At 36.7% G+C, this 25,669-nt stretch overlaps 1 protein-coding gene across 1 annotated transcript in view; it reads left to right on the top strand.

Annotated features, from left to right (window-relative positions):
• Positions 1-6,865, top strand: part of BET1 (Bet1 golgi vesicular membrane trafficking protein) — a 13,391-nt gene extending 6,526 nt beyond the window's left edge. The window contains exons 3-4 of the mRNA XM_027102790.1: positions 3,305-3,360; positions 5,677-6,865. Of these exons, the coding sequence (XP_026958591.1) occupies positions 3,305-3,360; positions 5,677-5,832 (212 nt within the window). The 3' untranslated portion in view covers positions 5,833-6,865. The remainder of the gene's footprint in view (positions 1-3,304; positions 3,361-5,676) is intronic.
• The last annotated feature ends 18,804 nt before the right edge of the window (positions 6,866-25,669 follow it).

Below are 25,669 nucleotides of genomic sequence, written 5' to 3'. Positions count from 1 at the left end.
CTCCGGGCTATTGTAAATAGAGCTGCAATGAACATTTTGGTACATGAGTCTTTTTGAATTTTGGTTTTCTCAGGGTATATGCCCAGTAGTGGGATTGCTGGGTCATATGGTAGTTCTGTTTGTAGTTTGTTAAGGAACCCCCATACTGTTCTCCATAGTGGTTGAACCAATTCACATTCCCACCAGCAGTGCAAGGGTGTTCCCTTTTCCCCACACCCTCTCCAGCATTTATTGTTTCTAGATTTTTTGATGATGGCCATTCTGACTGGTGTGAGATGATATCTCATTGTAGTTTTGATTTGCATTTCTCTAATGATTAATGATGTTGAGCATTCTTTCATGTGTTTGTTGGCAGACTGTATATCTTCTTTGGAGAAATGTCTATTTAGGGCTTCTGCCCATTTTTGGATTGGCTTGTTTGTTTTTTTGTTATTGAGCTGCATGTGCTGCTTGTAACTTTTGGAAATTAATCCTTTGTCAGTTGATTAATTTGCAAATATTTTCTCCCATTCTGAGGGAGAATGTTCCATGAGCACTAGAGAAAAATGTGTATTCTGTTGTTTTTGGATGGAATGTCCTATAAATATCAATTAAGTCCATCTTGTTTAATGTATCATTTAAAGCTTGTGTGTCCTTTTTTATTTTTATTTTGGATGATATGTCCATTGGTGAAAGTGGGGTGTTACAGTCCTCTACTATGATGTGTTACTGTTGATTTCCCCTTTTATGGCTGGTAGTATTTTTCTTATGTATTGAGGTGCTGCTATGTTGGGTGCATAAATACTTACAATTGTTGTATCTTGTTCTTGGATTGATCCCTTGATCAGTATGTAATGTCCTTTTTTGTCTCTTGTAATAGTCTTTATTTTAAAGTCTATTTTGTCTGATATGAGTATTGCTACTCCTGCTTTCTTTTGGTTTCCACTTGTATGGAATATCTTTTTCCATCCCCTTACTTTCTGTCTGTATGTGTCCCTACGTCTGCAGTGGGTCTCTTGTAGACAGCATATATATGGGTCTTGTTTTTGTATCCACTCAGCCAATCTGTGTGTTTTGTTGGGAGCATTTAGTCCATTTACATTTAAGGTAATTATCGATATGTATGTTCCTATTCCCATTTTCTAAATTGTTTTGGGTTCGTTATTGTTGGTCTTTTCTTTCTCCTGTGTTTCTTGCCTAGAGAAGTTCCTTTAGCGGTTGTTGTAGAGTTGGTTTGGTGGTGCTGAAGTCTCTTAGCTTTTCCTTGTCTGTAAAGGTTTTAATTTCTCCATCAAATCTCAATGAGATCCTTGCTGGGTAGAGTTATCTTGGTTGCAGGTTTTTCTCCTTCATCACTTTAAATATGTCCTGCCAGTCCCTTTCTGGCTTTCAGAGTTTCTGCTGAAAGATCAGCTGTTAACCTTATGGGGATTCCCTTGTATGTTATTTGTTGTTTTTCCCTTGCTGCTTTTAATATGTTTTCTTTGTATTTAATTTTTGACAGTTTGATTAATATGTGTCTTGGCATGTTTCTCCTTGGATTTATCCTGTATGGGGCTCTCTGTGCTTCCTGGACTTGATTATTTCCTTTCCCATATTACGGACGTTTTCAACTACAATCTTTTCAAGTATCTTCTCAGTCCCTTTCTTTTTCTCCTCTTCTTCCAGGACCCCTATAATTCGAATGTTGGTGCGTTTAATGTTGTCCCAGAGGTCTCTGAGACTGTCCTCAGTTCTTTTCATCTTTTTTCTTTATTCTGCTCTGCAGTAGTTATTTCCACTATTTTATCTTCCAGGTCACTTATCCATTCTTCTGCCTCAGTTATTCTGTTATTGATGCCATCTAGAGTATTTTTCATTTCATTTATTGTGTTATCATTGTTTGTTTCATCTTTAGTTCTTCTAGGTCCTTGTTAAATGTTTTTTGCATTTTGTCTATTCTATTTCCAAGATTTTGGATCATCTTTAGTATTTTTCTGAATTCTTTTTCAGGTAGACTGCCTATTTCCTCTTCATTTGTTAGGTCTGGTGGGTTTTTATCTTACTCCTTCATCTGCTGTGTGTTTTTCTGTCTTCTCATTTTGCTTATCTTACTGTATTTGGGGTCTCCTTTTTGCAGGCTGCAGGTTCGTAGTTCCTGTTGTTTTTGGTGTCTGTCCCCAGTGGCTAAGGTTGGTTCAGTGGGTTGTGTAGGCTTCCTGGTGGAGGGGACTAGTGCCTGTGTTCTGGTGGATGAGGCTGGATCTTGTCTTTCTGGTGGGCAGGTCCACATCTGGTGGTGTGTTTTGGGGTTTCTGTGGACTTATTACGATTTTGGGCAGCCTCTCTGCTAATGGGTGGGGTTGTGTTCCTGTCTTGCTAGTTGTTTGGCATAGGATGTCCAGCACTGTAGCTTGCTGGTCGATGTGTGAAGCTGGGTGCTGGTGTTGAGATGGAGATCTCTGGGAGATTTTCGCCGTTTGATATTATGTGGAGCTGGGAGGTCTCTTGTGGACCAGTGTCCTGAAGTTGGCTCTCCCACCTCAGAGGCACAGCACTAACTCCTGGGTGTAGCACCAAGAGCCTTTCATCCGCACGGTTAATTTGGGATGATTCGTTGTCTATTCATGTATTCCACAGATGCAGGGTACATCAAGTTGATTGTTGAGCTTTAATCCGCTGCTTCTGAGGTTGCTGGGAGAGATTTCCCTTTCTCTTCTTTGTTCTCACAGCTCCCAGGGGCTCAGCCTTGGATTTGGCCCCGCTTCTGCATGTAGGTCGCTGGAGGGCGTCTGTTCTTCGCTCAGACAGGACGGGGTTAAAGGAGCCGCTGATGCTGGGGCTCTGGCTCACTCAGGCCAGGGGTAGGGAGGGGCATGGAGTGCGGGTCGAGCCTGCGGCTGCAGAGGCCAGAGGCCAGCGTGACGTTGCACCAGCCTGAGGCGCGCCATGTGTTCTCCCTGGGGTAGTTTTCCCTGGATCACAGGACCCTGGTAGTGGCGGTCTGCACAGGCTCCCCGGAAGGGAGGTGTGGATAGTGACCTGTGCTCGCACACAGGCTTCTTGGTGGTGGCAGCAGCAGCCTTAGCATCTCATGCCTGTCTCTGGGGTTCGTGCTTTTAGCCGTGTCTCGCGCCCGTCTCTGGAGCTCCTTTAAGCAGCGTTCTTAATCCCCTCTCCTCGCGCACCAGGAAACAAAGAGGGAAGGAAAAGTCTCTTGCCTGTTCGGCAGGTCCAGACTTTTCCCCAGACTCCCTCCTGGCCAGCCGTGGTGCACTAACCCCCTGCAGGCTGTGTTCACGCCACTAACCACAGTCCTCTCCGTGCACTCCGACCGAAGCCTGAGCCTCAGCTCCCACCCCCGCCCACTCCGGCGGGGGTGCAGACAAGCCTCTCGGGCTGGTGATTGCTGGCCGGCACCGATCCTCTGTGCGGGAATTTCTCTGCTTTGCCCCCCGCACCCCTGTTCCTGTGCTCTCCTCCGCGGCTCCAAAGCTTTCCCCCTCTGCCCCCCCCCAGTCTCCGCCCGCGAAGGGGCTTCGTAGTGTGTGGAAACCTTTCCTCCTTCACATCTCCCTCCCACTGGTGCAGGTCCCGCCCCTATCCTTTTGTCTCTGTTTATTCTTTTTTCTTTTTCCCTACCAAGGTACGTGGGGGGTTTGTTTCCTTTTGGGAGGTCTGAGGTCTTCTGCCAGCGTTCAGTAGGTGTTCTGTAGGAGTTGTTCCACGTGTAGATGTATTTCTGGTGTATCTGTGGGGAGGAAGGTGATCTCCGCGTCTTATTCTTCCGCCATCTTCCCGTCAATCCTAGTTCTCTCATCTTAAGGACTTTTCTAGCTGTTATTTTTTTAACATCTTTATTGGAGTATAATTGCTTTACAGTGGTGTGTTAGTTTTTGCTGTATAAAAAAGTGAATCAGATATACGTATACATATATCCCCATATCCCCTCCCTTTTGCATCTCCCTTCCACCCTCCCTATCCAACATCTCTAGGTGGTCACAAAGCATAGAGCTGATCTCCCTGTGCTATGTGGCTGCTTCCCACTATCTATTTTACATTTGGTAGTGTATATATGTCCATGCCACTCTCTCACTTCGTCCCAGCTTACCCTTCCCCCTCCCTTTGTCCTCAAGTCCATTCTCTATGTCTATGTCTTTATTCCTGTCCTGCCCCTAGGTTCCTCAGAACCTTTTTTTTTTTTTTTTTTTAGATTCCATATATATGTGTTAGCATAGGGTATTTGTTTTTCTGACTTACTTCACTCTGTATGACAGACCCTAGGTCCATCCATCTCACTACAAATAACTCAGTTTCATTTTTTATGGCTAATATTCCATTGTATATATGTGGCACATCTTTTTTGTTTACATCTTTATTGGAGTATAATTGCTTTACAATGGTGTGTTTCTGCTTTATAACAAAGTGAATCAGTTATACATATACATATGTTCCCATATCTCTTCCCTCTTGCGTCTCCCTCCCACCCTCCCTATCCCACCCCTCTAGGCGGTCACAGTGCACCGAGCTGATCTCCCCGTGCTATGTGGCTGCTTCCCAGTAGCTATCTATTTTATGTTTGGTAATGTATATATGTCCATGCCACTCTCTCACTTTGTCACAGCTCACCCTTCCCCCTCTGCATATCCTCAAGTCCATTCCCTAGTAGGTCTGTGTCTTTATTCCTGTCTTACCGCTCGGTTCTTCATGACATTTTTTTTTCTTAAATCCCGTATATATGTGTTAGTATACGGTATTTGCCTTTCTCTTTCTGACTTACTTCACTCTGTATGACAGACTCTAGGTCCATCCATCTCATTACAAATAGCTCAATTTCGTTTCTTTTTATGGCTTAGTAATAATCCATGGTATATATGTGCCACATCTTCTTTATCCATTCATCTGTTGATGGGCACTTAGGTTGCTTCCATGTCCTGGCTATTGTAAATAGAGCTGCAGTGAACATTGTGGTACATGACTCTTTTTGAATTATGGTTTTCTCAGGGTATATGCCCAGTAGTGGGATTGCTGGGTCATATGGTAGTTCAACTTTTAGTTTAAGGAACCGCCATACTGTTGTCCATAGTGGCTGTATCAATTTACATTCCCGTCAACAGTGCAAGAGGGTTCCGTTTCCTCCACACCCATGGTGGTCGTTTTTCCCAATCCATAGTTGTAGTCTGTACCACATTTTACCACCTCTACGTGATACTCTCTTAACTTTTAATAGACTGCTGACCTTCTAAGTCAACTATGTAAATAAAAGGATCTTAAAAGTAAAGGTACATTTAACTGCTAACCATATTAAATTTTGGTTGAATTCTGTACTGGGAAGCAGCCCACCATTTGACCTTGGAGAGCAATGCCCCAACAAAAGGTGGGAAAAAACCTGTGTGATAGTAGATAAACTACTTACTTTATTGTTAATATTTTTTAATCCACATAATTGGAATAAGACCTAAATACTTTGGGGTTTTGAATTGCTCCCGAGCTGAAAGAATGTTTATTGGATAATGAAAGAGCTTTTTATTTATTGAGAAAATTATTTTGCATGGAGTAATCAAGCTGATTAAGTTATAAACAGAGTCCTGAATTGATTAAACATAGAAAATGTCATTAAAAATGTATTCTGATAACAGTATATTAAATTACTTAAATATGCATGTGTAGAATATTAGAATTCAACTAGTATATTTTGTTTTCCTTTTCTCCTCATAGGATTCACAGTTTGATTCTACAACTGGATTTCTAGGTAAAACCATGGGAAAACTGAAGATTTTATCCAGAGGGAGCCAAACAAAGCTGCTGTGCTATATGATGCTGTTTTCATTGTTTGTCTTTTTTGTCATTTATTGGATTATTAAACTGAGGTGATGCAAGTCACTGAGTTTGGAATTTGTTCCAACTTAACGGCTTGGAGTACCACTTCAGTAAAAAAATCAGCATCAAAACATTCCTAAATTTCAAATAACACTATGGCATTTTCCATCGAACATTACTGAATTTTACTTGTTTTATAAATCACATTAGATAATACAGTGCTCTTTGAATACTGTTTCTTAATGATTCATTTTTTGCCCCTATTTTCAGGGGTATTGAGATGGTCCGAGGTCAGCCTGGCCCTAATAAGTTTTTTTCCTGTTTTTTGCTGTCAGGTTAAATAGCAGTATAATATCCTGTTGTTACCATAAATGTAGGTTTATGTTCCACATAAAGAAACTTAGTGGAAAATAACAATGCCTGGAGAGCCTTGTGCTGAGCTTTTGAGGTGGTGAGAAAGTTTGTGATGGATGGTAAATGCATTTTCCTGAACTGTCACCACCCCTGATGACGTACTCTCCTTTTCTCCTTTATTTGGTTAAAATTGTAGGCTGATTTCTTTTTACCTACAGGTTTCCTAATAATTTTTGATGATATGACTCTTCTTCTGCTTCTGCCCAAGGACCTCATTCTTTAATAAAACTTGTTATTTTGGCATATTTCTAGTAAGGTTCAAAACAAATGTGTACCCGTATAGTTGTCATTTTCTATTAACTTTATATATATACCATTGACTTGGCTTATAATAGTTTTATGATTTTAGCTACTTAGGCCATTTGGTTATCACTTATGACAGAATAATGTGAAGCTAAAGTAATTGCTAAGCTCTGAATGGAAATAAAATGTTCAAGAAAAGTAATTGCCTCTGCTTTATTATGTGCTCAGAATAAATATTGGAAATACTCAGGCATTGACCTTGCAGTTAAGGGCACTGTTACTTTAATCCAGTGTATTTGTCTATAGGAAACAAAATACAAAAGTGGACTGTTGAATAGAAAGAGATATTAAAATGTGAAATACTCCGTATTGCTACTATTTTGGAATTTGCCCATTTATGGGCTCCAAAAATAAAATTTTTAATGAAATACATTAATTGACTTTGTTGCTTCTTTGTTCAAGTCTCTCTCTTTTTTTTTCCTCCATAGACTGAGAAGTGGTTCTGAAAACTCAGAACAAACTCAGGAAAGCTTAACATATTTGTATTATTTCAGAACTTGCTGCAAACAAATGCGATAAATCATGACTGGTTTCAAAATTCTCTTTAATTCTTGTACATTTTTATTTAAAAATCTATTTTTGATTTTCCTGAGTTTGCGATCCTTTTTTGCTCATCCCTACTTAACCTATCAAATTTAGGCCTATCTTTTCTTGCTCCGCTTGTTGTCATTTGGGCCTCCACCTGACAGGTTAAAACTCTAGAGCTGAGAGGGTTAAGTGACAGCATGTAAGAGACAGGCCTGAGGTGTGAGGTGAGGGACACTGGTTTGGGTTAGATGACCTGGGTTCAAATCTCCATTCCTTCACTTGCTCAGTGTTTGGGGGCCTGTTTCTTCATTTAATCATCTATTTCATAAGATTATTGTGAGAGGAAGATAATATATTGGAAAGTGCTTGACACATGATAATGACTCAATAAATGTTAGTTCTCCATATCATGAACAGACATGTCAGAAAAGGGAGTAAATTTAAGGGCAAGACAGTAAGTTTGAGGTGAGGATATGACCTCCAAGTGGAAATTTGTATCAGACAATTAGAGATTGTTTTTCAAGAATTATTTAACTGTGTCCTCTGCCAACTATGTAACATCAGAGCTCAGAGAAAACTAAAAAATCATTGTCAATAATTAAAATTGCAGAAAAGGGAAGAAGAGAAGGCTAAAAAAAATGACCAGAAGATGGAAACAAGAGAATCAACAATGGAAATAGGTGAGATCAAAGCCTCAGGAAAAGCAATGATGGCAAGAGAAGGATGGATTTCAAGATTAAGGTTTGGCTATTATAAGAAAGTACTTTGTAAAGTATTAAAACACTATTTCAATGTTGGCTATTATCAAGGACGGGAGGATTTCAGGAAAAGGGGTTTGGGGTGATGTAAAAGTGATTCTCATCACTGCATTATCCAGCATTTCATATTTTACAATTCTTTTTTAAGAGCTGCCTAAAATAGGTCCCTAACCAGCATTTTATATCACCCCTCCCCATTACTGCCTTTGCTGAGATTCCTGGCAGGCAGGGAACTCTGGAAAGGTCTGTCTCTGCCCTATCAGGGATCCTTCTGCCAGCACCTCTTTCTTCCTTCTGCTTAGGGACCCCTAGGAAAAAGTACTTCGGAGAAATAAAATTTTGGGAAAACACCAAATATGGACAAGTTCTAATTCTTCATAATCCTTTACAAACTCATTGCTAAATCTGAAAAGGACTTTATTACTATTGGTGTTGGGGAGGTTGATTGTAATAACTGAACAAAATATCCACATTATTTTGAATTTTTAGTCAAACAGCGTAAGATTTGTAGGTGGTTGGGTGGTGGGTAACACACTATAAATCCTATATTTTAAATGGGAAAGGCAGCTTTAGAAAAATCTCAAGTGTCCGAAGTTTTTTCCGCAAAAATACCTGGTCACTTCATTTCACTAGGAGTTGGTCTTTGGAAGTGTGCTGACACATTTGCAAATAATAGAAAGTTTAACTTACCTGCTCCATCCCTTACAGATGCCAGGCATAGGTTTCCACAATGAGGAAAGGGAGAATTATACATAATAGTGATAGAATTTAAATCAGCATGTAAATTAATTCTTGACCAGAGAATCGTTGTCAAATCTAAAACGAATGGGCAACATTTGAAGCATCAGAATTCTAGAGCAGAAAACCCTAGCACCTGCACCCATAAAAAGCTTCTGTTTCTACCAAACTAGTTTTCCTAATTTTTCAGTGCTCTTAAATTTCTAATTGTATGTATTGAATTTGCTTCCTTGTAGAAAAAGTGGGAAAAGTGCTTGATAATTTGGGTTTATTCAGTTAGCAAATATGTTTATCAGGCCATATTGATGGATAAACTTTGACTCAATATTTACTGGGAAGTGGAATAGCATCGTAGCTAAGACTGAAAGCTGTGCAGTCACACTGCCTGAGCATAAATCCTGGCTCTACCATTCACATCATAACTTTGGGCTGATGACCTCTCCACCTCAGTTACTTTATTTGTAAAACAGGAATAAAAATTGTATATAGGTAGCAGTAATACACTCATAGGGTTATTATGATTAAAAACATGATATTCCTTATAAAGAACTTCAAATGGGTTCCTGGCACTCAATGGTGGCTGTTGCTTTTGTGGGTCTGTGGATGGGCACTTGGGAATTTTAATCACACCAGCCAGACAGAATTTTGGCTGCTTTCTCCCGCTCTCAAAATCCTGCCAAGGATAAAAGCAGCTGTTGGTCTTTTCTGGGAAAAGTCATCATTTTCTGGAATTTAGTTCATTTATGTTTCTTTGTATCCTTGGCCATCTGATGGTATTTTTTTTTAAACCTGTGACTTTTGAGTGTATCTGGCTTGAATTATTGGAGTGAGAACAACAGATTTTTTAACTTTCTGGAAGCAGAATTTTGGAGGGAGAGAGCTTAGTTTTCTACTTGCTAAAAAGTTGTAAACACTCCATTTGCTTTTTACTTTTTCTATCGTTAAATTTTTAACTTTCTTCTATTTTGAAATATTGATTAATGGTATGAGGTGAGGGGCACAAATGATTTTATTTTTAATTTACTAAGTGCCAACCAGTTATTCCCACAGTAAATATTAACACCTTTTTTTTCTCCTTATATGTTGTTACAGTACATGACAGGGTCATTTTCTTGTATATGTATTTTGTTCCATTCACTTTCTTTATCCTTGCACCAATACCACACTATTTTAATTATTGTAGTTTCATAGCATATTAATAGCCAGCACATATCTATTCAATTTATTCTTTCTGATGAACTTCAACATACTTTGATAATATTTTAATAAAGCATAGTGAATTTTGATAAGAATCACATTAATCTTTTATAACCTTCACTGAAAACAAAAAACGAAAACATTCCCCTACTGGAATGTTAGATTTTGACTCCAAGCAAATTTCACATTTTTTTTCATTATATATTTATATTTAATGACATATACTGGTAAACCAGCTCTCTTAGGGGTGGGGGGATTGATTCATAGTAATTTTTAATTTCTGTGGTATAAATATTTCCACCATACTTGATTTCAAGCTACCAAATGTAACAGCACTGAACACAGAGTTATGAAAACAGACGGACAACTGGATCTAATAATGTGGTACAAGCTGGCTCTAGTACACCACTGGTTACATTGATGATAAATATTCTTTTTAAAAATGTAGAAGTTATTTGTTTCCTAAATGAGAATCTCACACTTACATTTTAATAGGAAAAAACTCAGGCAACATGAACTTAAATTGATAAATTAACCAGAATAATATTTTTTTCAATGTCATATGTCAACTTTTTTTCTCAATATTTACGGGTAAACTCCTGCTACATTTATTGATCTCCCATTTTCTGGTAGTTCAAATACTGTGTACAAATTATGTATTTTAAAAGGTAGCTGATTATTGTTGTTCTCTATGCTTTTCCCTCCAGTTAAATGTTCAAACAGAGTGCAGGAATTGTTCTGGATATTTTATAAAGCTTTCCTCTTTATAGACAAATGTTACCTTAGCTGAGGTGTTCAGGTCTCGCCTGCTCGTCCTTTGAGAAGAGTTTTTCATGAGCCTTTAAAGGACTACCATATGCACTGAAGAGCTCTGCAAAGGGCCAAGTCCAGGTCTTAAAATAATCTTTCCTAATCTTCAAAATGAACAGAAAGATTGAAATACACATAAAATGTTTTTGACCAAAAAAATCATCCATATATTAGGTGTGAGACTTGAAAATTCACAAAAGCTTAGTTAATCATCTGTAACTTTAATAGTAAAGGATAATGCAAAATATAACCACATTATCCATTGTAAATGTTAGTATTCTACAAAGTGTTTACAACGCTTAAAAAGAAAAATTAATGTTTAATGGTTTCTTTTTACTAATAGGTCAACTTTGCAACTTCAACAAGGATCAATTTTATATACATAATTGTATAAAAATTGTTCTTACTGTGCTTTTTCAAAGATCCATTATCGTGGTGAGTCACATGAAAGCAGACAGCTGAATCTGCTTATGTCAGTATTTATGACTTCTTTCATGCCTACAGTGAATTTGGAAATGAGCAGAAAAATCATAGCACAGCTGAAGTAAAAGTCCAGATAAAACAGATACTGTATAATGAAAAACTTTGCTGTCATTAATTTATATTTTATAAGTATTTATAATTATTCCTCAACTTTATCTCATTAATGAATAAATCATCCTGTAAGTTGATAATTTATGAAGCTTTCTGCATTATTGAATAATCCATTGGCTTTAAAGCATATAAGCTAAGCTCTCTTACTTTCAAGAAAACTGGAGTGTAATTGTTATGTGAGATAACCTGTATTTCAGAAAATTTATTGGACTGGAATGCTTTAGTCTGCTTACATACAGATTTAATGCTTAGTGTCTTCAAAAAGTCTTTTAAAATATTTTAATCTCACATTAATGTATATTTATGTTTAAATTATTTGAACATTATTTAAACATTTTTAAAGGTAAGTTGAATTTGTTTTGTGTGCGTGTGCACACACACACACCAATTCCATACTATTAGATTAAAATTCCTTCAATATTAATGGATTCTCTTCTATGTTATTGCTTGAAAGACAAGCAAATTTCTGAATGGGGTATGCTATTCTGCTCCCTTAAACTATCTTTACTTTGCATTTACTTCTCGTGACTGAACAATTTAAAGTTAGTACTAAAATAGTTCTATTCACACAGAGAGCTTTTTAAAGGAGAGCAATGAGTATACATTCTTTTTACTGATTACATACTGTTTCATCCTCAAAATTCCCACGAAATGACCTCTTCCGAAGGCTTGGTGAAAAACTGAATGCCGAGGACAGGGTGTCTACCAATATTAGACTGTAGCAGATCTCCAGAAGTGTCTGGTGAATAAGTTGATGTTTCCTACTAGAGAACATGTCGTTTTTATTACCTCTCACTAAAATTCCAGTGCTGAGACCATAGAAAGCCCTTAATAAAAATGTGTGGCATGATAAATAACATTCCAAGTTCAGTTATGAGCTGAGTTTCTCTGAATATCCAAGGCACAGTACGGTAGCCGTTAGGCTAATTAGGGGCCAAAAATTATTGCTAATTTAAAATTCTTACGTTTTTGACTTTTTAAAGCTGAAGGAAGATGGGCTAAAATTGAACGCTCTGCCTAAGAGGTCAAGGACAGACACCACTTAATCAGGCACAAGTGGCAGAGGAGTTGAGGAAAGCCATTTAATATTCCTCTTCTTCCACCACCAATCACATTTCAAAACAGAAGAGGTTTATCAACATCTCTGACCCAAGGGGATCAGATGGGTAGAGCATTCTACTCCAGAAAACCTAGGTTGTTTTAAGAATTTTTTTTTCCTGTTTCTGACTAACTAGACTTGACTACTGTCCTTAGCCAAGATGTCTGCATCTTGTAACTCAAAGCGCTACAACAAGATGTGCAACCCACCTAGTCATTAATGTAAGTGGTGGCTTCTCACTTACCAGAGAACTTCACTGGCACCCAGATCAAGGTCAGAGAATGGGACGTTCCATACTAGTGGAGACATGCACATCCAGTGAGCATAGCATTCTTGGGTGGCCCACACTTTGCTACCACTGACAATATAGTCATCACTTTCTTCACATCTGTTATCTTGATATCTGCTGAAAAAGTAAATCAGGGGAAATGGAAGCTTCATTTTTTATCTTTCAGAACAGGCAGTCCATTTTCATCCATGAAAGGCAAGTGATAAATATTAGCAACTTAGTAACTCTTCTCTTTAAGTCTACCTTGAATTTTCAGAGCTAAAAATTTCTGGTCTGTTCACAGGATTATAGAATTTATAGTGATTTGTAAAATGAGAATTCCAACATATATCTAATATTCCCAAAGTGAAAATTGAGAAAATGGAAATGAGGCAAGTTTTGAAAGAGATAATGAATGAAAATTCTCCAGAAATTGAAAAAAATTACTGAGTTCTCAGATCGATATGCCACACTACGATGCAAACAGGTTATAAAGGAAAGAAAAGAAGCAAAGCCCCACAGCTAGGCACAACATATTAACAGTGCAAACATTAAAGATGAAGAAGTCTTAAATGTATTTCTTTAGTAAGAGGACAATTGTACATAGAATGAAGAAGATGAACATGAGGAGAACATTTTAAAGAAAAAAAAGTACCTTGAGGGCTTCCCTGGTGGCGCAGTGGTTGAGAGTCCGCCTGCCGATGCAGGGGACACGGGTTCGTGCCCTGGTCCGGAAAGATCCCACATACCGTGGAGTGGCTGGGCCCGTGAGCCATGGCCGCGGAGTCTGCGCATCCGGAGCCTGTGCTCCACAACGGGAGAGGCCACAACAGTGAGAGGCCCGCGTACCACAAAAAAAAAAACAAAAAAAGGCATGTTTCATTTTTAACTAGGTAACTTACCTCTTGGGAGTATGATATTGATGATATTTTTAGTCTATACACTGATATTACTTTCCTTTGAGCTATAAGTAGCAGCTGATTAGGGACATGCTGATCTGATTCATCATTTGAACATCCTTCTGGGTCATACATAAACATAAAACAGACAACTTAGATTTGCTAAAGTAATTTAAAAGGCTCACATCATCATAGAGGTCTAGAGGAAGAAACTGGATGCTATTCCAAAAGGTCTCACTTTGCTGAAGGAGAGAAAAAAAAAAGAAAACAGAATTATATACATGTATGTATATATTCTATTACATAAAATATTCTGATTCTACGTACACCTGCAATTGCACTTAAATTTCCTTTCACTCATTCATTCAGGGACATCATCATGTCAAGAGAGATTTAAACTTCAGTAATGGAAAAAATAAATAAAAACTTTCTCAATCTTAAATGGAAGGAAGATGCAATCAAGTAAATGTTTATTTTCCAAAGGGCCCAAATGTAAAAATATTGATCACGATTCCTACAGGCAACACAGTGGGATTTTTGTCATATAGAAGACTTTTTCTTGTTCCACAAACTATGAGGTCTAATAGTTTCTTTCTGAGAGGAGGGAACACAGGAAGGTGCTACCTGTAAAGTCTTCTATAAGCCTGGATAATGTAAGATGATGACTTCACTTCTGCTGTTTTTTAAAAAAAGGAAAAAATGCCTTATAAGTAGATTCTCAGTCCATCTTTATGAATTTGGGATTCATAAGGGAAGAGGATGTTTTTTCCTTAACTAAGGAATGTTTTTTTCAGAGAAGAGAATGTTTTTTCCTTAATTAAGGAAGAATTCATTGTTTACAGGCTCTGGTACTCTATCTAAAGAACACAGGGGCTCTCTCTCCTTCAACCTCTCCCTAATTGCCATTCAGCAGCTATTAAACTTCTGTACAGTTCCTATCCATGCAACTGCCCTTTCTGCTTACTTGCAGCTATTTTATGTTACTTACACATAAGGATTTTACAATACAACTAAAAAAAATAATAGGCACACAGAAATAACTGGTTAAGATCTGTTTGGGATAGAGGGGGAATATAGCTTTTATTAAAATGTTTTAAATGGCTAGATGAATGTCTCTGAGTTTAATAGTATCCAGTGAAGCTTATTATCTAGAATAAATTGTTTCTTAAAAGTTAAGAACTATAAAATATGTGAAAAATTGATACAACTTTTTAATTCATAGGATAAATACGTTTAATAAGTAGAATATCAACCTTTAAAAAATGTAAGTCTATAACTACATAAACTGCAGAAAAGATGTCATTAAGAAAAATAAAAGCCACATAAATTTTTATTCTACAAGAATTAAAGTAGTTAATTTTAAGTTATTATTTCTGACCCCTGCCTGCTTCTTTTATTACAAGAAACAGTAAAAATACTTTTTTTTTTTTTAAAGCTAATGGTTGTGAAATGGATTTTAGGGGCAATGTGATCCAAACCACCATTTAAAAAGTGATAAAACTATGAGATCATCACATGAGTTGAGTTGCCTAACGTCTCAGAGGTCGGTGGTAGCAAAGTTGAAGCTAGATCTGGTTACCTTTTAATCAAGTGTTTTGTCCATATCACCACCTAGACTCCCCCTCAAATGTGTTTGCTTTTCAACCACTTTTGTCATGTGAATGTCACTCAAAAGAAACAGAGTTGACAGCAAGTTTCTTTGTTGGTTTTAAAACATCTAAATATATACATCAGGCAAGAAAGACTTGCTTATGCTACCGTAACAAACCACAGAAACTTCTCAGTGGCTTAAAGGCCAAAGTCTATTTCTTGCTCTTTGCCACATGCCCATGGCCGGTTGTCTAGGGACCTCTGCTCTGTGTTATCCTCTGTGCTTACATTGAGGGAGATCCCATCTCTGAGCTTCATAATTACTGAGGGAAGAAAACTGGAATGCGGCAGACAGTGCTTTATGCTTTATGCTTTGGTCCAGCAGTGACATGTGACATTATGATCACACTTCACTGCCAAATCCCATCTCACGGCCACCCAAATATCAGAAGGCAGAAAGGGAAGCCTTCCTATGTGCCTAGAAAGAGAGAAAATTATTTGGTGATTTGGTGAGCAGCATTAATGACTAATATATATATATATATATATATATATATATATATATATATATATATATGTAAAACAGCTATCTATTCTTTTGAGCTTTGCAGGCAAAATATTCACTTCATCATACATTCACTGAATAATGAATATTCATATATCTGCAAAAATGCTACTGGAAGACAGAAGGCTAATGAAATTTGGTATCTGATTCCACCTACCTGCTCTGTGAAATATACTACTAAACAGATTTTTAAATGGATAACATAAGACAAAAAACCTAGAATTTAAAACCAGTTTTAAAAATCCCATTATGTAAAAGAATGAAATTAGAACACTCCCTTACACCATACACAAAAAATAAACTCAAAATGGATTAAAGACCTAAATGTAAGGCCGGATACTATAAAACTCTTAGAGGAAAACATAGGCAGAACCTCTCTGACATAAATTGCAGCATTATCTTTTTGGATCCACCTCCTAGAGTAATGAAAATAAAAACAAAAATAAACAAATGGGACCTATTAAACTTAAAAGTTTTGCAGAGCAAAGGAAGCCATAAACAACAAAAGACAACACAAAATGGGAGAAAATATTTGCAAATGAATTGACTGACAAGGGATTAATCTCCAAAATATACAAACAACTCAAGCAGCTCAATATCAAAAAACAAACAACCCAATCAAAAAAATGGGTGGAAGATCTAAATAGACATTTCTCCAAAGAAGACATGCAGATGGCCAAGAAGCACAAGAAAAGATGCTCAACATCACTAATTAGAGAAATGCAAATCAAAACTACAATGAGATATCACCTCACACCAGTCAGAATGGCCATCATCAAAAAGTCTACAGACAATAAATGCTGGAGAGGGTGTGCAGAAAAGGGAACCCTCTTGCACTGTTGGTGGGAATGTAAATTGGTACAACCACTATGGAGAACAGTATGGAGTTTCCTCAAAAAATTAAAAATAGAATTACCGTATGACCCAGCAATCCCACTACTGGACGTATCTCCTGAGAAACCATAATTCAAAAAGAGTCATGTACCAAAACGTTCATTGCAGCTCTATTTACAATAGCCAGGACATGGAAGCAACCTAAATGTCCGTCGACAGAGGCATGGATAAAGAAGATGTGGCACATATATACAATGGAATATTACTCAGCCATAAAAAAGAACGAAATAATGCCATTTACCGCAACAATGGATGGACCTAGAGATTGTCATACTGAATGAAGTAAGTCAGACAGAGAAAGACAAATATCATATGATATTGCTTATATGTGGGATCTTTAAAAATGGTACAACTTATTTGCAAAACAGAAACAGAGTCATAGATGTAAAAAACAAACATGGTTACCAGGGGGGAAAGGGAGTGGAGGGATAAATTGGGAGATTGGGATTGACACATACACACTACTATACGTAAAATAGATAACTAATAAGGACCTACTGTATAGCACTGGGAACTCTACTCAATACTCTGTAATGACCTATATGGGAAAAGAATCTAAAAAAGAGTGGAGCTATATATATATATATATGTATATCAGATTAACTTTGCTGTACAGCAGAAACTAACACAATATTGTAAATCAACTATCATCCAATAAAAAAATTTTTTAAATAAAATAAAAATGTTGAATTAAAAAAACATTATGATTTGAAGATTCAATTTCTTCAGAAATACACTTATTTATTTATTAGACAAACACTTTGCAGACAAATGCTACCTTTCCCCTCAATTCAGTTTTACCCAGTTTAATAATGAAGTAGGGCAGAAAATTTATGCCATAGGTATTTTTTCTGTTTTATTGAAAAATCACCATGGTTTGAGGGAAGTACCTAGAGAAAGAATGACATAGCCTTGGTGTAGAGAAGATCTAAACATCTGAATGGGAATATCATTAAAAACACTAAATGTTTTTAGGGGAAAGAAAGTTAGAAGGCAAATAAAATGCTCCTGCATTGCTTAAACTGTATGTGCTATGTTAGCTCATTTAAGCATTTACTTTTTTTTTTTCAGGTGCTGTGCAGCTTATACAGGGTTAATATAGGAGAACAGTTGCCTGCACAAAGAATAAAAATGTTATGACAATTTTAAGAATGTAATTTACCCGAAGTCTTAAAAGCCAACTAATTGAAGCTTTGATGGGGCAGGAAAAATTTTGAGTCAGAAACACTTGGTTTTAGATTGGGATGGACATATATACACTAATATGTATAAAATAGATAACTAATAAGAACCTGCTGTATAAAAAATAAATAAAATAAAATTCAAAAAAAAAAAAGAAACACTTAGGTTTAAATTTTAGCCTTTCCATTTTTAGCTGTGTAGTAAGTCATGTAATCTCTCCGGCACTGTTTCCTTTTCTGTGAACTGGGGATACCTTTATCTCCGTCACAGGACTGTTGAAAGGATCCTTCATTCATTTGTTAAGCAAAATATTTAATAAGCTGCTCTATAGGCCACCCACTTTGCTGGGCATTAGGGATAAATTAAGCACAAAGCAGGCAAGAGAGAAGCTAAATCCAGGGATAATAAAAATAAGCATATATTGATAAAGAAGTAAGAAAGTAGGGTAATCAGAGTGAGACTTACTGGGGAGGCCACTTTAGAGGGGATGGTCAGAGAAAGGTCTCTCTGGGGTTGGGAGGATGAGATGAGACAACCTAGCAAAGAACTTGGGGTTAAGGCTGGCGGGACAGTGGACATAGAATTGCAGTGGTGGGAGGCTGACTCAAAGAGATGGTGCATAAAAAGCACCCACAGAACATCTCACACTTCTGCATCACCATTTCCCTACCCACTGCCACCTACTTACACTCTTGTAGTCACTCTGCTTTGCAGACAAACACTTGATTGGACGTGTGGTAACAGTTGCAGTGAGTTTCAACGGCAGGAAATCTAGTGAGTAAAATAGCAACCAATAAAAGCCTTTGGAAAAATTCATTATTAGTATTAATATAATAATTTAAGTATAGTTGCCTAAGATATTTTCAGAGGAGAAAAAAAAGTAATTTTGAATAGAGTTTCTTAGGCATGTGTAATCTTACAATAGGTCACCAATTCTAAAATACTCAAAAACAAGTCGATGTTTTCCTTTCTACAATTTAATTAATAGGTTAATTGTACGGTATTAAAGTTATAGCAAAATAAATATTCTAACAATATATTCCTTTTAGTCTAAATCACATTCACATTCAGTTACTTGATCTCAGAGGGTGGTAGCCAAAGTTGCTAAATTATCTAGGATGAGCTGAACAAATATCTTGCTTATAACAGTTTTCATCTGAATGCCCCTTGAGGTGTTTGTGTATTTTTCATGTCTCGTTACCTTTACTGAAAAAATTGCTCTGAGGAAAACAGGCCAGCCAAATAAAACAGGCCAGCCAAATAGAACAGACCATCCAAATAAAACTGTCTTTGAAAGATGCAATGACAAAGCTCTACCACTAAGCTCCATCTAACACTTTGATCATGTATTCCTGTCAATTACCAGGCAACTGTCTCCTGACTCCACCCACCTAAAATTCAAACTTATGAGAAAAAATATGTATTAAAGACAAGACATATTCCAACTACTATCCTAGTGTTTAGATTAAAGCAAATTCTAAGGCACTGTCAAGCAGAATTGTCCCTTCACCTTTGAGCTGAAAGCCCTGTGAACAATGGACAAATCTTAATTCCATGTTATGAATCCTTGAAAGATCTAGAGGAGACCAAACTCGAGTATCCAAGTGCCCATCATTAAATGATGACACTTTTATTAACCACGAATAATCATGATGGGATAAAATGTGAAACGCACTAAAGCGCTATAATACTAAGCTAAATTCCTATTTTCTAAAGTATAATAAAATTTTTTTCTTTTATATTTCCCCCAAAAGTTATTGTTCAGAGAGCCTGCCTGCATTCATCTCCCCTAGTAGACAGAGTTGATAGTGTCAGAGCATAAGAATTTATGTTTAAATTGTCATTACACCACTTACTGTGAATATTATATATCATGTATACATATATATGTTTGTATATATACTATAAATAGACACCTTTCAAATATATCCTGTTTAGTAAAGCTCTCAAAATAATCTTGTCATATCTTCTTTGCTCTACTTTTCAAAGTAAAAATGTTAACATCCTGGGCTTCCCTGGTGGCGCAGTGGTTGAGAGTCCGCCTGCAGATGCAGGGAACACGGGTTTGTGCCCCGGTCCGGGAAGATCCCACGTTCAGCGGAGCAGCTGGGCCCGTGAGCCATGGCCGCTGAGCCTGCGCGTCTGGAGCCTGTGCTCCGCAACGGGAGAGGCCACAACAGTGAGAGGCCCGCATACCGCAAAAAAAAAAAAAAAAAAGTAACATCTTTCCTTCACAATGTGAAAAATGGTTCCGGATGTGTGAGGGGATGGGGAAGAGGAAGGATAAAAGAATGATTTAGGTTTCCTATCGCATCAGCCTTCCATTCATCCACTGCTCAGTTTTTCCGCAGCTCTCCTGAAATTAGATTTACTTTAACTTTAAACAGAATGTTCGAATTACTTGGAAACTAAGATGGAGGTGTTTTCACAGTGGACCACTCAGGTTCCAACTAATGATAACAGTGGAAGCCTGGTTCATCTATTCCTTGTCATTTGTCCAGAAGCCTAAAAGGAAACAGGCTTCCTTTCAGTCCCATCTACCACAGCTACATATTAGGAAATAATATGTCAAAATAATGGCTTGGAGACACTGTGAAATCCTACAGTGCCTCCCAAAACATCCAAGAAAGAGGTAAGGTTTTTTTTAAACAAATATATTTTGTGGACTCCTAATACTTTGAAAATTGAAAACAATATCTGGAGTTATAGTTGAGCATGAGATTGAAAGATGGTATCATGACATTCTTCAACTATTCGAGAGAAAGCAGCATTTTCCACATATACTCATTATATCAGGGATCGTTTTCGTTTTCAAAAATGGTGAGTCTGCTTGTAATTAGAACATAAAGGATGACTCAATGGCAATTTAAGTTTCTATACAAAGACAACATTAACTGGCCGGGGATCTCTCCTATCAAAAGCCAAATCTTTGCTGTTAAAGTTTTCAGATATTTTCTAACATACAGTATAAAATTTTTTGCATACCTTTTTAAAATAAAAATGTGTTAATTTTTCACAACCAAAGCCACACATAAGGAATTTCCTGACTAAAAATAAAGATAAAAACATGTCTTTCTCTGAATATACATACTCATTGTAGAAATTTTAGAAAATGGAAAAGTATGAAGGAGAAAATAAAAATCATCTATATTTTTACTATCCAAAGGTCACTGCTCTTAATATTCTGATACATTTTGTTTCAGTTTTAAAAACTTTTTGTTCAGAAAAAATTTTAGAAGGATAGAAAAGTTGTAAATACAGCACAGAGAGTTAACTTATTTTCTTCACACAGCTTCCCTTAATGTTAATTCCTTGCATAACTGTAGTACAATTACCAAAACTAAGAAATCAGCATTGGTATAATACTATTACCTAAGTCACAGACTTCATTAAAACTTCTCCAGTTTTTGTTTATTAATGTCCTTTTACTGTTTCTAGGATCCTGCTTAGGATCTCGTGTTGCATTTAGTTGTCATGTCTCTGACATGTGATGAAATTGACTTCTGAAGTGGCCTTGTTAGTTATTTTGTAGAGTGTCCATCAGTTTGGTTTTGTTTGATGTTTTCTCATGATTAGATTGAGGTTATGTATTTTTGGTGAGAATACTGGAGATGTGATATGTCCCTCTCCATGTATCATATCAGGGAATATATGATGTCAACGTATCATAGGTTATGTTAACCTTGATCACTTTGTAAAACTGGTGTCTGCCCAGTTTCTCCATTCTACAGTTACTATCTTCTCCTTTGTAATTTATAAATATTTTGGAAGAGGTACTGGATTCTCTTCTTCCATAGTATGGACCATCTTTCATCCCACATGTGAAGTTTTGACATCTATGGCATCCATAACTGCAAGTAGCCCAGGACTTTTTTTTTTTTTTGATATCTGTTAACTATATTTCAGATATCTCTGTAACCAAATGATTCAATGATCCTTGAAAGCAGAATGAAAAGAATCTCAAATTTTCCCACTCTTTTGTGGACTCTTGATACTATTTAATTTTAGAGCCAACTTTTCATTTTTGAAGTTGAAAAGGCTGAAGAACTTAGCCCATTTACATCATCAAAAAATAAATGAAATGGAGAAGATAAGGCCGTCTTGAGGCAGTACAATAATAGTCTTCCCACTGAAATATACAATTGTCTTCATAAAATGGTCAAGGGCAGATGGGAGAAGGAAAAAAGATAAGGATGATGCCGTCTGATGCCACTTTTTTTCTAAGGCAAGAGTTGAAGATTTTTCAAGTAAAATAGGAATATTCAATTTAACCTCCACGCAGGGATTATTTCAGTGTAGCAGGAAGTGGTTTTCTACCCATCTGAAAACTCTTCTCAGCCAGACCATCAAAGATTGGAGCCAGAGATGTAAGCAGAGGTGGGGCAGAAAGAGCACACATGTGAATCAATCAGCCTGGATTTGAATCAACCATCCATCAATTACCAGCTAAGTGACTTCAAGGAAGTCACTTAATCTTTCTGGCTCTCTATTTCCCCACCTGTAAAGTAACACATACCTCACAGGTTGTTATTAGGATCAAATAAAAAATTTGTGTTGAAAGGCCTGGCACATAATAGGCTTTCTATAAATACTAATTGAATTAGAAAACAACCTTGGGCCAACATGTTCTGCCTTTAAGCCAACACCGGTGATAGCACTTTGTGTATATTGGTTTTGTTGCCTGTCTACTTAGGCATTGTCGTGGACATTATAACACAGGAGAAACAAACTTCGTCTCTGACAGATGGGAGCTCACATTCTAGAGCTAACAGTTCACACTCAATCACATATGGACAGGATGATACACTAATGTCTACAGCAGAATTATGGCCAAAGACTTGATGTTGAGTGTCTGTCGTTCTCTGGGTAGGAAGAAATACAACCATAGGCTGGTGCCTCAAATAAAGCCCTATTTTAAGAAAAGCGAAGCCTCTTTCAGGAATTTTCTCAAGACTGCTTTTCTGTTTTTTTTTTTAATTCCAATTGGACTCTAAGAAAAATTTTTGCAGCTGCTAAAAAGGGCTGCAAAATCTCTTTAAAAATTTTATTTAATAAAGCATTTTCCTGCTTCTTTAAAAGAAAGCTTACTTCATGGAAAGTTACTATATAAATAAAGCTTTCTTAGTTAAATCTCATTAGCAACCAACCCATATCATTAATAAAATTTCCTATTTGTTGCCTTAACCTAAAATAGGGTAACTCTATAATTTATTATCCAGACTGAGACACTGGGGAGTGACAGTGGGCTTCATTAATAATTACACTGGGACCATAAAGCATGTTTAGCGATAGTCTTGGGAAAACCTGGACAGAAGTTCACTCTAACTTTCCAGAAAGACTGACTAGCCTGATCACTGGTGTCTAAGAGAACTGGTGCACGAGGGTCCTGCAGAAGGGAGTAGGCTGTTTAGATTCAGCAGAAGCGTTTTATGATTCTTTTTCCCCCTGAATTGGAAGATTTGCGTGTAATTTAAATTTTAGCATTAACCGTAGCATTAAGAAAAACTCTGTATACCTAAATTGTTCCCAAATTTCAAAGGAGGAATAGATTTCCTGTATTGATGTTCTGGACTTTGATTTAGTGTTTGCTGCTGCCTTAGAGACAGCATGTTAATTTTGTGATTATTAAATTTGAACCTCATTGTATGGTACCCCCCCACTCCCCCCGCCAAAGCGACACATTTTCTACAGGTCTGATGATAAATGGTTAAAAGACAAATCTGGGCTTTCAGATAAAGCTTGCAGAGAAACAGAACTACCTCTGTATATATTAGATTGTATAGATATTTCTGTTTAAATATTACAGTGTATGCAGTATATATTTCAGTCTATTAGATTTATCAGTTAGGTGCACTGGGAGTTGAGCTAATATTGTGCAGTGTTCTTTCTGCCAAGTAATTTTCTTAATAACATAAATATCCACAGTAATTGTTATTATAACTAACTCACAGATATTTAAAAGGCTGTGATAATGGCATCTCGCCCTTTTCAGGGCTCAGACAAGGCCTGTTTATTCTATGTATGTCCTGCCTTTTTCAAGCTTTCTACGTTCACTTTGAAAATTCACAACATTTAGGTATACCTTCCAGCTAGTACATTACTGGAGACACTAAAAGGTTTAAAGAAAAAAGTGAGTGACTGAATTTTGAAAACGCTGATTAGTATTTTTTTTGTCAAAAGTCAGATACTATATAATATTTAACACTTTTATCTAATATTTAACACTTTTATCCCCAGCTGCATTTGGAAATTTGTTTTCCTCTTCTTTTTTGTATGACATTTATTTTATAACCCAAGTAGTATTTTTGAACTATTTTCTATGTGCTGAGCACGATTATCATTGTGAGGATGACAAAGTGAATAAGACATGTGTCCTGTCTCAAGGGGATCACTATCTCATTTTTGTTATTTAGAAAAAGGTAAATAGGGTAAAGATTATATTTGTATTGTATGTGCCCAGGGTTCAGAAAAAAATATGCAAATTCTAAAATTATTTTGAAGTCTAGCTATTTAAAAGGTCAAGAGAAGTGTTTTCTTCTCAAGAGCTGATAGAGATGGAGGAAAATCTGCCAACCAAAGAGGTTCAATTTGGACATGCATTCATTAGCTTCTCCACACACTGGCACTCTATGCAGACAAGAGGAGGTATTTACTGAATGTTCGGGGGGCTGTCAGCCTAAATGAGTGCATTTCCCAAAGGGGAAACACCATTTTCCACTAGTATTTAATTATTTCTTTTTTTTCCCTCTATTAAAAAAAGGTCCTGATGAACAGTCTTTGCAAAACCCATTTATTTACCTCTTTCACGAATGTTAGATTGTATAAAATTTCATTTTGGGGGGAAATATCTTTACTGGAAATGCTCTTGTATAACAGCAATTTCATATAACAGATCGATTATGAATTTAGATATTTTATTTACAAGGAACCACTGACTGAGAATGATTAGTAATTTATACTCTCTCTGTGAAGACAGAAAAAAGGACTTGTAGAAATTCATCAAATTAGTAAATATTTGGGTAATTATCACTTACCTAAAGTTAGTTTAAAATAATATATGTTAAATCTCTCAACTTTACAGAGGTTGAGAAAAAAAATGCAGACCCTCTAAACTTGAGCAATAGGAGACAAAAACCTCTTCAACTACACTTCTCTAAGTTGTATTACTCTCTCTAGCTACACACACACACACACACACTCTGGACCACTCATTCTGGTACAAAATCATATTTGACTTTCATTGTTACTTAGATGTTTCACATGTGTGTCATCCTTCCCCAATTATATGTTATAAATTCCAAAACGAAGACAGTATGGTACTGCAAAAGCATATGGGTTTTAAGTTCCCAGACAGCTGGGTGAAAATTCCAGTTCTGCCATTTACCAGGTGTATGACCTTGGCTAATTTATGAACCCTTCTGAGGCTCTATCTCCTTATCTATTAAATGGGCCTAACTTCTAGGATTATCATGGGGCATACAAATAATAAAGCACATGTCTATTGAATGTGCTTTAGACACATTGACACTCGTATTTTTTCCCCACAAAAGGCATTTGTTATCTCTTCTGAGTTCTGTACATAGCATGATTTTCTGCACATTGTCAAGAATGTCAAATGACAATGAATATTAAGCTCTGGCTGCCCTGTCTTGAGAGCCACTACTGAACACATACTACTTTTATATGTATGGTTATGGAATATTTGTATATTTTTAGTGTTTGAATATTTCAGTCTGGTAAATTAGGAATAATCTGCTTTTCAAATTAGATGTATTTTGTAAAATTATGCCAGCACATTTGCAGTTAATTGTTTTTAAGAATAATTGAAGGCTTATGACAAAAGGTACAAAGTTTCAGTTATGGAAGATGAATAAGTTCAAGAGATCTAATGTAGAAGATGGTGACTATAATTAGCAATATGGTATTGGATACTTGAAATTTGCTAAGAGGGTAGATCTTAAGTGTTCTCACCACCAAAAAACAAAAACACAAAAAAGTGATGTTTATCAAAACATCAAGTTGTACACCTTCAATATGTACCATTCTTATTTG

This window comes from Aethalodelphis obliquidens, unplaced genomic scaffold (assembly GCF_003676395.1).
Source record: "Aethalodelphis obliquidens isolate GAN/ISIS:26980383/991018 unplaced genomic scaffold, ASM367639v1 scaffold5, whole genome shotgun sequence".
Taxonomy (NCBI): domain Eukaryota; kingdom Metazoa; phylum Chordata; class Mammalia; order Artiodactyla; family Delphinidae; genus Aethalodelphis; species Aethalodelphis obliquidens.
This window is presented reverse-complemented; position numbering and strand designations above follow the sequence as displayed.